Below are 16,119 nucleotides of genomic sequence, written 5' to 3' on the forward strand. Positions count from 1 at the left end.
AAGAATTTGGAGGTGTCCACAGATAACAGAGCAGTTAGTCCTCAAACTCTAGGTTAGAGCTGGCTTGAATAGAAGTTGCAGTGTTCATATATATGAAGTAAACATGGAATATGCTGTAGTAAACTTTGGGGGTCTCAGGAAGGGACAACCTCATATATAAGGAAATAGAGACTGATTTTTCCTCAATACATTGCTGAGAAGCACTGAAGTAGTGAAAATCTTGGAATGTAATGCCGCAGCTTTAAATGTGGTGTGTTCTGTCACTAGTCTGCAAACACAGTATACTGACTTAGGCAGCCTATGGAGGGTAGTCAAAATTAAAGTGAGACACAGTGAGATGGATCTGTGCACGTAGATTCCCAGAATAAATAAGTTATGGGGCAATGTAGTACAGTGTACTCTGCCTCTGCCATAGAAGGTCTGAGGGGCCTGTAGCTTTAGACAGTAAGTTGGGTAGATATAGTGGCCCCAGAATTGTGTATATCAAGCATACGGTATGTGGATCCCACGTGGGGGTAGCTTACCCTTAATGTCCGGGCTGCGATGTTTTCTCCAGGTCTCACTGGGGTTCAGCAAGTGGAGGAGTGAGCTCTGGCCTCGGTTGTGACACGCCGCGTGTCAGGGAAAGCAGATGAGAGAAGTCAGGCCGTTTCACTTATGCCCAGCAGCGGTAGTATCCCCGGCGGGGGGGCGGTAGAGAAGTGGCCTCCCTCCGGTAAGATCATACAGCCGCAGTGACTGAAAGGCTGTGTGAGGGTAGCCGCTGAGACCAGGTGGTGAAGGGTCCGGCAGGTACACTGCTTCTGGTGAAGCTGGTATACCCGGCAAGGGAGCGGTAGAGAAGGGATTTCCCTCCGGTGAGCGTAATCAGCTGTAAATGTTGAAATACTGTGTGGGGTCGGCTGTTGAGACCGGGTGGAGTGAGTATCGTCCGGGAGGCAGCTGGATCAATTGGAGATCAAGGGTGGTGAGATCAGGAAGCCTGAGGTTGTTTGGGCTTCTTGGAGGAACAAGTCCGGAAGTAGAGTATCATGAGCGCCACAAGGGAGTGTGACGCAGCAAGGAAATTTTCTTAAGTCAGTTAAAAAAGTAGGATTTAGAGTGAAATCCGATCTTTAGACTTGTAGAGAGGTAGTCCCCATGGGTTAGGGAGATAAAGTAGGATAAATAAAATAGTTGGGTAAGGGTTTAAGGATGTAAAAAAGGAAAAAAAAACAGCGTTGGTCTGCAGAGCTCTGCTTAGATGCGACCTCTTGCTATGATGGCAAACTCCGCCCCCTTTATATGTGTATATATGTGTATATATGTGCATATACATATATATTTATGTGTTTATATGTGTATATATGTGTTTATATGTGTATATATGTGTATATATGTGCATATACATATATATTTATGCATTTATATGTGTATATATGTGTATATATGTGTATAAACATATATACTTATGTGTTTATATGTGTATATATGTGCATATACATATATATTTATGTGTTAATATGTGTATATATGTGTATATATATGTGCATATATATATATATATATTTATGTGTTTATATGTGTATATATGTGTATATATGTGCATATACATATATATTTATGTGTTTATATGTGTATATGTGTATATGTGCATATACATATATATTTATGTGTTTATATCTGTATATATGTGTATATATGTGTATATATGTGCATATATATATATATATATTTATATGTATGTGTTAATATGTGTATATATGTGTGTATATATATATGTGCATATACATATATGTGTTTATATGTGTATATATGTGTATATATGTACATATACATATATATGTATGTGTATATAAGTGTATATATGTGCATATATGTACATATACATATATATTTATAGAGAACATACAGTTCCTATAGATAGCAATGTAAAGGCACTTTTCAGTGCCGTTTTTTTCTAACAACACACACCCACCAAATTTAAACCCTAAAAAATTACAATATTCTTTAATTTGGGGCTAATTAGGGCACTTTTTGAAAATAAATGGCTGGTTATTGATCACGTGCCTGTAAACGAGCAAATTTGCCCATTTAAGGGCGCGCAATAAATTAGTGCTCCACTTGTAATCTAGCCCTAAATGTTTCATTATTGAAAGTGAAACATTATTGCGATATACATTTTTTAAATTTATTTTGCCTACTTTTGTTGTAAAATACTTCTGAAATATTGCATAAACATGCGGGTTTCATGTCTTTTTAAGCACAATCTAAACTACTGCTGTAAAATTTAGCGTTTTTTAAGACCCGAAGTTAACTATTATTATATCACAGAACTACATTACTTTTTTCATATAATTTAGCTCTGAAAACTCTGATCTTGAAATCTACTACTCCTTGAAATCTAGCGCTGCGGAATCTGGCGCTCTACAAATAACCGATAGTAATAATAAAAATCTACCCTGCTGACTTCTCAAGATAACTTTGCTACACTTCTTTACCTAATTGACCAAACAGCATTTTGCGGCCGATTTACCAATGTCTGGCGGACATGATACGCTGTAGCATATCATGTCCGCCAGACATTGCTGAATGAACAGCTTGTGCAATGCCGCTCCCTGCAGATTCGCGGCCAGGGGGTGTCAATCAACCCGATCGTATAGGATCGGGCGGATTGCAGACCGCAGCCTCAGAGGCAGCGGACCAGTTAAGAAGCAGCGGTCTTAAGACCGCTGCTTCATAACTGCTGATAATAAGTACATTAAATAGTTGTTTAAAATATGTTCTACCTGAATCATGAAGAAAAAAAAATGGGTTTTATGTCCCTTTAATTTGTTTTAAAATAATTTAGACTTTGCTTATATGTTATTCTATAGTTATACAACAGAGATATCTTGTTATTAACCCTTTAACCTTTTTTTTACATTCTGAGAATTGGTTGTGCACACTGCAGAATTCTGAAGCCTAACTCATCTACATATCTGTCCCTAATTGACCTTATCAGTGGTGATAAGATGACATACTACAAAACAATGCACATTTGCTAAGCAAATAAATGTGGCAAGCCTTCTCTACTATAGTAAAAAGTCTGGATTGGCTCCTCCAAACAAGTTAAAGGGATTATGAAACCCAAATTATTTATTTCATGATTCAGATAGAGCATTTAGTTTTAAATGAGTAGATATTCTGGGGTTAGTGTTAGGGTTTTTTTGGGGTGTTTTTTTTTTTAGATTGGGGATGGGTACTTGTATAAGAGCTGAATGCCCTTTTAAGGGCAGTGTAAAAGAGCTGAATGCCCTTTTAAGGGCAATCCCCATACAAATGCAAAAGAGCTGTTTAACTTAGGGCAATGCCTTACAAAATGCCCTTTTAAGGGCTATTGGAAGTCTATTGTAGGTTAGGGGGTGTTTTTATTTTGGGGGGCTTTTTTATTTTTATAGGGCTATTAGATTAGGTGTAATTGTTTTTATTTTTGATCATTTTGTTTATTATTATTATTATTATTATTATTTATTATTATATAAACAAAATGATCAAAAATAAAAACAATTACACCTAATCTAATAGCCCTATAAAAATAAAAAAGCCCCCCAAAATAAAAACACCCCCTAACCTACAATAGACTTCCAATAGCCCTTAAAAGGGCATTTTGTAAGGCATTGCCCTAAGTTAAACAAGCTCTTTTGCATTTGTATGGGGATTGCCCTTAAAAGGGCATTCATTAGTTTTTTTATCTTTCGTAATTTAGTGTTTATTATTTTTTGTAATTTTAGATTTTTTTAAATTTGTAATTTAGGTTTTTAATTGGCAGTATTTTTTTATTTTATTAGAATAGTTATGTGTGTATGTTTATTTTTATTTCACAGGTAAGATTTTATTAATTTAAATATAGTTATATTGTAATTTGAATTTAAAGTTAGGGGGTGTTAGGTTTAGGGGTTAATAGGTTTATTTAGTAGCGGTGATGTGGGGGCCAGAGGTTTAGGGGTTAATAGGTTTATTTAGTGGTGGTGATGTGGGGGGGCCGGAGGTTTAGGGGTTAATAGGTTTATTTAGTAGCAGCGATGTGGGGGGCGGAGGTTTAGGGGTTAATAGGTTTATTTAGTGGCGGCGATTTTTAGGGGTTAATAGCTTTTATTAGTATCGGCAATGTCAGGAGCGGCGGATTAGGGGTTAATAACTTTATTTAGGTGTTGGCGATGTCGGAGAAGGATAGGGGGTGTTTAGATTTGGGATTTGTGTTTAAACGTAACTTTTTTTTCTCCACAGACATCAATGGGGTTGTGTGTACGGAGATTTTTCATTCTGCACTTCAGGTGTTTTTTCTAACACTCTCTCCCCATTGATGTCTATGGGGGAAAGCATGCACGAGCACATCAAACCAGCCCTTGGATTTTGTGCGGTATTGAGTTTAACGCACCATATCGCACAGCACAAGGCGGCTTTTCAGTAACTCGTAATGGCAGCGCTATTGGAGAGTGAAATAACGCAACTTTTTTGTTGTTCGTTTCGCACCCTGTTCAGCGTAAAACTCGTAATCTAGGCGATTGTATGCTAACGTAAATGGAAAAAAATGCATTCAAACATAATAGGTAGCAATCTATAATACTTAAAGTGACATGAAACCCAAACATTTTCTTTCATGATATAGATAGAACCTAATTTTTTTAAAACAACTTAACATGTAACATTTATTATCAAATATACTTCATTCACTTGGTATCTTTTGTTAAAGGAGCAGCAGTGTACTAATGGGAGCTAGCTGAACATATTGGGTTAGCTAATGACAAGAGGTAGCTACCAAACAACAACTAGCTCCCAGTAAGTGAATTGCTGTTCCTATGCTTAACGGTATGCTTTTTAACCAAGGATACCAAGAAAACAAGGTAAAAATTCACTTTTATTTTAGCTGTATATCTTTTGCTGCTGTAAAAGTCATTTGAACAGTATTATTTTAACAGTAACTCTCCTGCAAGTGAAGGTGTCCCTAGATAGCTGCCTGATAATAAATCTTCTCATGATTCAATAAATTAGAAATATAGATAAACTCTTCTGTAACTCAGAGGAGAGATATATGCAATTTGAGAACTGGAGAAGTGGAGATTTAGGACATGAGGGAATTACCTGGACTCTGGCCTCAGTCAGGTTTACTCTGCGTGCAAGATCCTCTCGTACAAAGGCATCTGGGTAATGCGTTCTTTCAAATACTCTCTCAAGAGCTTGGAGCTGGCTACTGTTAAATGTGGTTCTGTTCCGTCTCTGTTTTCTCTTTTTCTTCTGCTCTGCATTCAAATGTTCATCTGCAAGATTCAAACAGCAATGTGAGAAAACTGCTGATCCATTGCTTGCAGCAATGAGGATAAATTCTACTGCATAAGGTCAAAAAAAGCCTACAACATTAAGCTCTTAGTTGTCATAAAGGGCAGTGTTGTCACTTTCTACCAGCAAAGGGTTAGAGAGACAGAAAATACTAACATTTTCTTTCATGATTTGGATAGAACATACAATTTTAAACAACTTTCCAATTTACTTTTATTATCAAATTTGCTTAATTCTCTTGTTATTCTTTGCTGAAGTTAAGGAATTGCGCTAATGGCAGCTAATCAAACACATCTAGTTAGCCAATCACAACATATGTACGTATATGTAGGATTTGTACGTATTCTTTTTCAACAAGGGATACCAAGAGAATGAAGCACATTTGAAATAGAAGTTAATTTAAAAGTGTCTTAAAATGATATGCTCTATCTAAATCATGAAGGTTTAATTTGAACTTTTCTATCCCTTTAAGGAACATGTAGCCCAAAATTAAACCCTCCATCAGCTATCTAAATAAGCGCAGGGAAAAAAACAAGACAGTGTACATTTAATTATTTATTTTGTTTACTTTTTCCTGCAATTTACCTTTTAATATTGCTCATTTGCTCAAGTCCTTAGAGACCCTGATCCTGCAGGCTATAAATACTGACCCTGTAACAAGCTACACCTTAGTTAATTATAGACCAGTATGGAAACTTATTTTTATATTGTTCTAGGAGTTATATGTATTATGTGCAGGTGAACTTAAAGGGCTATTAAACCCAAAAAAATTATTTCATGATTCAGATAGAGAATACAATTTTAAACAACTTTCTAATTTACTTCTATTATCTAATTTGCTGCAATCTTTAGATATTCTTTGTTAAAGAAATAGCAATGCACATTGGTGAGCCAATCACATGAGGCATCTATGTGTAACCACCAATCAGAAGCTACTGAGCCTATCTAGATATGCTTTTCAGGAAAGAATATAAAAAGATTTAAGCAAATTAGACAATAGAAGTAAATTAGAAAGTTGTTAAAAATGGTATTCTCTATCCCTTTAAATGGACATTATACTCAAATATTTTATTGTTTCATCTAAAAAAAAGAATGTTTTGTTTTTTTAATTGGGTATTCCTACCTTGCCTGAAGAAACCAGCCAGTGAACAGTACTCACTTGATGCTAGTTTTACGTTCAAATTATGAAGAAACCAGCCAGTGAACAGTACTTACTTGATGCTAGTTTTACGTTCAAATTAAACAGTTTTTATTTAACCGTTTTCAACACACCCACATATGCATGTACAATACTGATATAACATCTCCCAAAGCTCTATTAGTGGGAAGTGGGAAGTGTCACACCCCACAAACAAAAAAACAAAGGACCAGATTACGAGTGGAGCGGAAACGTTTGTGTACGAGCAGTGAGGGGTTCACTCACTGTTTGTGTACGAGCAGTAAACGGGATCACTCGAGTGCAATCTTAATTTATGCTAGAATGATTTCCGCGACTTCAGAGCTCGGGTTAACTGTTTTGTGAAACAAAAAAGTAGCACAAAACCCATTAAAAATACATTACAAAGTACAGTTACACTCATATTAACACTAATAAAAATAATACAATCTAAATATTGCCCACCAAAGATATAAGGGCTCAAAGAGTGCTGGTGTTAGAAATAAAAGGCAGCCAAAGGGCTTTAAAATTGAGATATATACATATACATGTCCAAATATGTGTGTGTGTGTGTGTGTGTGTGTGTAAATATATATATATATATGTATATATATATATATATATATATATATATATACACATATGTATTTATATGTGTATATATGTATTTACAGACATACAAACACATAAATACATATGTACATATATAAAGACACACACATATATATATATATATATATATATATATATATATATATATATATATATATATATATATATATATATATATTGGTATTGCAGTCAAGTAGATGAAAGCATGTAAAACATATGTATGCAATATTCATATTTAACAAAGGTTTAACTATGTATTAAGTGTAAATATATCAAATTCCAAAGTTCTGCACATAACAGAATATATTCTAAGTATTTATAAATAGATATTCCTATATATATCAGTATATATCTATTCCTATATATAATCATGTATATATATATATATATATATATGTATAGATATTTATTGTACCAAAAAAAATAATATATATGTAGAAATATTTATTTATGAATAAATAGAACATATTTTTGTATGTTAAGAACACTGGAATGTGAAATATTCATATTTTCATGTAGGGTTAGTTCACATGAGAACATATGATCAGGTTTGCTCGAGAAAGGGGTGTTAAGTTTTTTTCCCACTTTTTCTCCTCTGTTGACTTCTATGGGGTAATACGTTAATGCGCACACGATATTGTAACTTCAGCTTTGTGTGCAACCCAACAAGCTCAAAAAGCTAACTTCTATTGCAATTAACACTCGAGTGGAAACGTTAATTAGCGCTCCACTTGCAATCTGGCCTAAAGGGCCCTATTTTAGAGACAGTAATGTCTGTTTGACAGCTGAGTTTTTAACAAACTTAACTAGATTCTTTTTCTTTACAGTCAGACTATCAACTTTATTTGACTGAAATATTTTTACACAGATTGGTTTCTCTCATACCAAAACTTTCCTTTGAAGCAAAGTAAAATGTCTCCTGAAATCTGTAGGGAGGCTGATCCACTGCTTAATTGTTCAACACCTCAAAGAAGAGCTTGGTTAAGGATAAGTCATTGGGACGGTGCATGATTTAAGGACATCTGGAATCCTAATATTACCCCTCAGTGCTATTTGATCTAGGTAAAGACTCATGGTGAGATCCTGCTTTGATTCCATCTCTTTGGTTTTCATTGGGACTTTTTCATGTTGCCTCAGAAGCTCTGACAAGCTCTGAGTGATTGTTGTCACAGGGTCATATTTTAAACAGCTGTCATAACATCCAGACACATTCACTGACAACACAGCAGCACTGGCCTAACTGTGGGGTGCACCGATAACAAACAAAACACAGTATCAGGATTAGCTGACCCAGCTCAGTAAGTTAAACCACAGTTAATAAAATGTCAGAGTTTTCTGAATTATCAACATTCTTGATCTCAGAACTTTATTAAACTTCACTTCATATAAATGATGTAGTTTCTAAATAAATTGTTCAAATATTTCAGAAGAAATGAAGATCCCTAAAGGACCAGTAAAAAACAGTAGAAGAGAAAGCAATAGCACTTAGTCTGAACTTCAAATGAATAGATTTTTTTCTGACAAATTTCAGTTATATCCATCTCCACTCCCCCTGTATCATGTGACAGCCATCAGCCAATCACAAATGCATATACTATACGTATATTCTGTGAATTCTTGCACATGCTCAGTAGGAGCTGTTGACTCAGAAAGTGTAAATATATAAAAAATGTGCACATTTTGTTAATGGAAGTAAACTAGAAAGTTGTTTAAAATGGCATGCTCTGATTTATTTATTTAAAAAGAAGGAATGTAAAGCTTAGGAGACGATTTTAGGTTCAGCACCCTGGATAGCGCTTTATTATTGGTGGCTACATTTAGCCACCAATAAGCAAGTGTAACCCAGGTTCTAAACCTTAAAAATGGTCAAGGTCCTAAGCTTTACATTCCTGCTTTTTAAATAAAGATAGCAAGAGAACAAAGAAAATGTGATAATAGGAGTAAATTGGAAAGATGCTTAAAATTGCATGCTCTGCCTGAATCATTAAAAAAAATTAGGTTTAGTATTCCTTCAAGTTAATTTTACTAGCGATTTTGCGTGTAAACTCATTAAACCTGTGATGGACTAAGGGCCGATTATCTAAACATCGCCGGATCAGAAGTGGTTTTTCACTTCAACCCTCACAGGAGCTGCCCTGGTGAAATTATCTTTTAAAAGGGACGAGTGCCGAGATCTATCTCCTATAGAAAGAAATGGAGCTCGCTAGAAAGGGAAACTTAACTGGGTAGAGCGTAAAAAATCTGCATTAAAAACAAATCACATTGCGCTGCTTTCTGAGTATAGTATATTACAATCACTTCTATTTTCGTATGCATGGGTTTGTCTATTAGGGTATTTAGTATTTTGTGTATTTTGTCAAAACCTCGGCACCTTTTAGTTTGCAAGAAAAAACAGTGAGATCTTAAGGACAGAAATATTTAGATAGTTATGCTTGGAATTTCAGACATGAACACAAAAAGAACACGTATAGCCCATTTACAATACAATAACAATTATGCTTTGCATATTGTACTTATAACTATGAATTTCTGTGTTTTTTGCACATCCGGTCTACTTAAATTACAATGTATGCTATGCAAATTTAATACAATTTATTTCTGTAAAATCAACATACAAATTTTACATATTTGATAAAATTCTTTTTTTTAACAATTTTGTTACGATTATTTTTCTACACCTCAACAATACAGTTTTTTTTTCCCCTGCATATTTTGTGTGCATGATTCAATTATTGGTTTTGTATTATTTTTAAATTAAGATTTTCAATGTGCCCTTTTGTAACGTATGCATCTCCTTGTCAAACAAAAAATGCATCATACGACCATTAGTGAGACACCCTGTTTTCACGGTGAAAATGTGGCTTTAGATAATTCCACCAGGGAAATAGTACTGGCGAGCATTCTTAAATAATCTCGCCAGTCGAGAGACCTTTATATCACTGGGCCCTACATGACAATAAAATGTCTTAATGAAATGTAAAATTTCTAAAAAATGTGAAACTTCCCAAATGTCCAGATAGCTTAGTATTATGCTGAGATTCATAGATTCAAAGCATAGTATGTTTAATATTCTTTATGTATTTCTTTATTAAAGAACATAAAGAAATTTCCCAAACTTACTACTACATTTATATACTTAGTAAATGTGAGATTCTCATATATCTTAACCATTGGAATTTATACATCATAAATGCGTCATTTAAAAAAAACTAGGGAAATTCAAAGGCAAAGTACAATTTAAAGGGACACTCAAGTCAAAATGAAACCTTCATGATTCAGATGGAACATGCAATTTTATACAACTTTCATATTCACTTCCATTATTTAAATATGCACAATATTTATATATACACACACTTTCTGAGGCACCAGATCCTACTGGGCATGTGCAAGATTCGCAGAATAAAAGTATATGTATTTTATGATTGGCTGATGGTTGTCACATGATGCAGGGGGAGGGGAAAATAACTAACATATGTCATAAAAAAATCTACTACTCATTTGAAATTTAAGCACTTTTGCATTAACTTTTTACTATGTATTTACTGACTATGCTATTCTATTGTGTTTAGTTGTCATTTAATGCTAGAGATAAAGCAGTGAAATTACTGGTTTGAATAACTGCTTAGTGGAAATTCAACACTTAAATTCTGAGTCCCCCCTCAAAACATTGCTGTTTTAGTTGTTAAATCAAGAAGTTATTTATAAGAAGATGTGGTCCTATTCAATCTGTGTATAAATACAGTGGCCCCTATTTAAGAAAGTTTGGCGGACCTGATCCGACAGTGCGGATCAGGTCCGCCAGACCTCGCTGAATACGGCGAGCAATACGCTTGCCGTATTCAGCATTGTACCAGCAGCTCACAAGAGCAGCTGGTGCAACGCCGCTCCCTGCAGACTCGCGGCCAAAGGGCCGCCAGCAGGGGGGTGTCAATCAACCCAATCGTATTCAATCAGGTTGATTTCCGGTGAAGTCTGTCCGCCTGCTCTGAGCAGGCGGACAGGTTAAGGAGCAGCGGTCTTTGCGGTCTTAGAAATTTGCATATGAACCTCCTAGATTTAGCTTTCAACTAAGAATACCAAAAGAAAAAAGAAAAATTGGTGATAGAGGTAAATTAAAAAAATGTTTAAAATAACATGCACCATCTAAATAACGAAAGTTTGTTTTGTACTAGACTGTCCCTTTAAGCATCGTGTTTTTTGCATAAAATGTCTAGTATTAGCTGTGTACATCTTGCTAAGGCTCATTAGCTTCTAGGTAAAAATGCTCATAGTCAGCCAAATGAGCCTTAGCAGTTAGTCCATATCAGCCAATGAACCTTTAGCAGGAAGTAGCTATCAACCAATGAGCATTACCAGGAAGTACCTATGAACCAATTATCATTACCAGGAAGTACCTATCAACCAATGAGCATTACCAGTAAGTACCTATGAGTCAAGAAGCATTGTTAGCATTGTAGCTGTATTAGTTACAAGTTTAAACAGGTTTTACCTTACATTTTAGGCAACAAATAAATATGCTCTTTCATATGAATGACATAAAACATCCCGTGCCAGATTATGAGTGTACAAACGTCTGTGCTCGAACACTCATCGGATTTACCACTGGTATTACGAGTGGAAAGTAAATGCGATCACTTGAGCACAATCCCAATTTATGCTAGAATTATTACTGCAACTTCAGAGCTATGGTTGCTGTTTCGGGTAACAAAAATGTTGCACGGAACACATCAAAAATACATTACAAAGTATAGTTACACTTATAATAACACCACACTCAAGCAGGAGGGTTATTTAGCACTCCACTCGTAATCTGGCCACCTGTGTTTATTGCAAAAAATATCTGCTCTTTCATATGAATGATATAAAACATTCTGGGCCAGATTACAAGTGGAGCGCTAAATATAATTTCTAGCAGAGCAAAGGGGGTAAGTCGTGCAACGATGGCAGCAAATACTAAATATATATGTATATGATTATATGTATATACACGTATTAGCAAATACATATATATTTACTGGGAACACACATTTCCCATAAACCGCAATGTAAAGGCACTTTTTAGTGCGTTTTTTTTTCTAATACCCCACAGCCGGCGTCTTTAGCCCCGAAAAACTGCTAAGTGCAGTTTTCTTTTCTTTTTTTTTTAAATGCTTTTTTATGTTGCATGTCTTAAAATACTGGTTTGTTTGAAGGCCTGCCCTGACCATTTTGGACACTTTTGGTCTAACTGATAAGACATTCTTCTAATTCCACTATCTCATTTAAGATATGCCTTTATCTGCCAGATTGCCCATACCGTTGACATCTTTTTTTTTCCACTTTTACCTCATCTGTGTACATGGAGACCTTCCTTCTAATAATGTATTATCTGCCTTTCAAAGATATAAGTATTTTAAATACATAAATTGAATACACCATTAGATACTACTTAAATTGATGGTAAATCCAAGCATTTTTGAAACACTAGGATTTACCAGTGCAACAAATAAAGGGGATTTTCAGTCATGAAGTATAAAGTTCTTTTATTTGTCTGTAGCGTTTGCCGCGCTGAGTGCCTCAGGCAGCCCACGGCAGAACGCTATTTTTCAGTGAGGTGACATTTCCACCTCTAAGCCAATAGCTGTGCGGGCTAGCTGGCATTATGCAGGATAACTAACGCACTATTGGCTAAAATCACCTCAGTGATAAAATAGAGTTCTACCATGGGCTGCCTGAGGCGCTTAGCACAGCGAACGCTGCAGACAAATAAAGGAATTTCATGACAGAAAGTCCTCTTTATTTCTTGCATTGGTAAATTCTAGCATTTCACAAACGCTAGGATTTATTATCACTTTAATCTAAAATAAAATTTCAGTATATGTATTATTTAATTGTTATTATTTATTTTTACTTTACATGTGTCATCCTTTTAAACAAATACACCTTCTATTCTATATCACATAGGGTATGGTCATTTCTACATTGAAAGTCACAGTAGGTGCCATAATATATTCAAAACTGGATAATTGTTTATTAAACAATGAATATGACATTATTGTAGCACATTTATTTATGGGGAAAAATGTAATACCTGTTTAGTCTATTTGTTTCAATATTTCTACATTAAAAAACAAACAAAAACAAACAGCCATTTCTAGATTGTATTTGCCTTTCAAATTACCTCCATTATTTGTTCTTTGCTACAGAAAGACTTAAAGTGACAGTAAAGTCAAACTTAGACTTCATGATTTAAATAGAACATACAATTTTAAACAACTTTCCAATTTACTTATATTATTTATTTTAGTTAATGCTCTTGGTATCCTTTGTTGAAAAGCATACCTAGGTAGAAGGGGCAATGCACTACTGGGAGCTAGCTACTGATTGGTGGCTGCACAAATATGCCTCTTGCCATTGGCTTACCTGATATGTTCAGCTATCTATCAGTAGTGCATGGCTGCTCCTTCAAAAAAGAATACCAAAATAATTAAGCAAATGGTATAATAGAATTAATTTTGAAAGCTGTTTAAAATTGTGTGCTCTATCCGAATTATGTACAGCCTGATTTAGATTTCCTAATTTTATGACACTGAGCATTTGCTAGAGCCTAATTGTGACATTTTCTGCATTGACGTTCTCAAAATAGAAAATGATGTTTGTGAGCTCAGAAGTCAAATTAGAAAGTAAATTTATTGGTAAAAATTTGCAAAAACAAACAAACAAAAATAAATAAAATGAGACTGTGAGGTTTCGGTCATAAAAAATACTCAATGAGCTTCTTGCATTGCACATGGACAAGCAGAAGAAGATGTGTTTCATGCTAAAATTCAGGGTAAAAACTTTATTTTTAATGAATATATTTCATATGATTAAAAAAAAAGTGCTCAGGCCAAATAGGTCTTTACAAAGACTGGAATGTTCCTTTAAATGAAATGCATCATATCCTCCTCGTCCCTTTTACAGTAAACACAAGCAGCCATTCATAGATTGTATTAGTCCAATCAAATACAATCTCAGTACAAGTTGAGTGTCTTGCGCAGTGTGTTTTATAAGTTCTGGTTGGCTCAATTGCAGCTCTTTTGTTTGACTTTTTGTAAGCTTTATTTCACTAATAACTTATGTCAAACGTTTATAACATAAAACTTTTCTTTAGATTAGATAGTGAAAAATGTAGGTGTCTGTCTACTCTCAAAAAGAAAAATAGCAGTATACCTTTAATCTAATTGAATTGTGTGCATAAAGAAAGAACACAAGTTATTCACAAATTGAAATAGATCAAAAGCCTGTGGCATCATTTTGTCATTTCCACATAAGATAGATGAATTCTCATGAACTCCTTTTTAACATCTGTTCACAGAAAGATTTTTCAGAGTTCTGGTGTGTTGACTGATCTGTACTGTTTTTTTTTTTTCCCAGAAGACAAAAGCAGATCAGATTTCTTCAGATTATTACAATCCTTTTTTTTAATTTGTCATTGTTTTAGAAATTGTGGCTCCTTTAATCTATATTTTTAAATATGACATTCTTAAAATGTAATATCAATTTGTAAATAAAGCAATTCTAGTTATTTTTAAGCATATCCTAGTAATACATCTCTGCATTATAATCTAGGGAGTGCAAAATTATTAATAAAATTAAAAATCAGTATTGCTGCCTGTACATGTTTTTTTACTACAGCAAATTTAAGTAGCGCATTAACTATAGTTGTCTAAATGAAGGTTTGTCTATGTTAGTGAGCTCTTAAAAAATAAATAAAATAAAAGCTGATTTAAAGGGTCCGCCTTTAAAGCAAACCTCAAGGCTAAGCTTGTTTTTTGTCTTGATTTTTTAGTTAAAAACTATATATATATATATATATATATATATATATATATATATATATATATATATATATATATATATATATAATGAAAATATGTTATAGTTTGAGCTTATAATTTTAGGTTTATGTAGCAGATCTGCTTATTCGAGGTTATGATATTACTAAAAGTTGGCAAAATTTTGCAGGCATTGGTCAGAACATATTAGTAAATCTTAAATCTGTAAAAAAATACAATTATTAATAATATTTTTTTAGAAACTCTAAAGATAAAAATCAACAAATAATATTCAGATTACTATTATTATAATTATCTTATTCCTAAATAACTAAATGTGCACTTATAGTGAATAATAAAGATAGTGAAAATAAAGTATGTACAAATAAACATAAAATAAATAAAGAGGAAAACATATATTAATATATGTATATATATATATATATATATATATACACACACACATACATACATACATACATACAATATTATGTGATAAACCTTCAAATTAAGGATTCATAAATATAGTGTCCATGCAACAAATCTCTACTAGTGAAAAGCAGAATATAGTCCAATGCACTCAATTCCTTTAAGGCTTATTTCAAGTACTAATACACTCCAGGCTGCTCCTCCTCACGATGGAACTCAAACTCCAGTTGTCAAAACTGCAGACAAACAAAGGAATATATGGGGCGCCACATAGCGTATCACAATATCACCACTATGGGCTTGATTTATCAAGCGTTGGCGGACAGGGGCATACATATGTGACCCTGTCCACCGCAGCTCACCTCTGGCGGACAAAATTCCGTTGGCGGAATTCAGCATTGCACAAGAGCGCTATTTTGTGCTCTTGTGCAACGTTGCCCCCTGCCCACGCACAGCCAATCACGCACAGGCAGGAGCTGTCAATTGAAATTCTCCACCTAATAGGTAGAGAAAAGGATAGGAAGCAGCGGTCTGATGACCGCTGCTTCATAAATATAGACTGCAGGTTCTCTTTTCAGAAACCAGCCGTCAAAGAGCAGGGGAATGCTTGATAAATCAAGCCCTTAGTATTCAAGATTTAAATGTGCAATTCTACTCACATTTAATAATCAACAATGGATGGTGATCCTAGGCAGTCTGAACTCTCAGAGCTGGCTCACCTCCCAACTGCAGGAACACTCAAGATGACCCACTGTTGTAAACCTCAGGGGATTGTAAATACTTTAACAAAAAGACGATTCCAAGTAGTGTGTAAAAGTTTAAAAA

At 34.4% G+C, this 16,119-nt stretch overlaps 1 protein-coding gene across 2 annotated transcripts in view; it reads right to left on the minus strand.

Annotated features, from left to right (window-relative positions):
• The window catches only part of PRRX1 (paired related homeobox 1), a 126,097-nt gene that overhangs the window by 36,255 nt on the left and 73,723 nt on the right, over positions 1 to 16,119 (minus strand). For both annotated transcript variants that reach the window (XM_053693096.1, XM_053693097.1), the window contains exon 2: positions 5,104 to 5,279. In XM_053693096.1, coding sequence (XP_053549071.1) covers positions 5,104 to 5,279 — 176 coding nt within the window. The remainder of the gene's footprint in view (positions 1 to 5,103; positions 5,280 to 16,119) is intronic.

The sequence above is a fragment of the Bombina bombina genome, chromosome 10 (genome assembly GCF_027579735.1).
Source record: "Bombina bombina isolate aBomBom1 chromosome 10, aBomBom1.pri, whole genome shotgun sequence".
Lineage (NCBI taxonomy): Eukaryota > Metazoa > Chordata > Amphibia > Anura > Bombinatoridae > Bombina > Bombina bombina.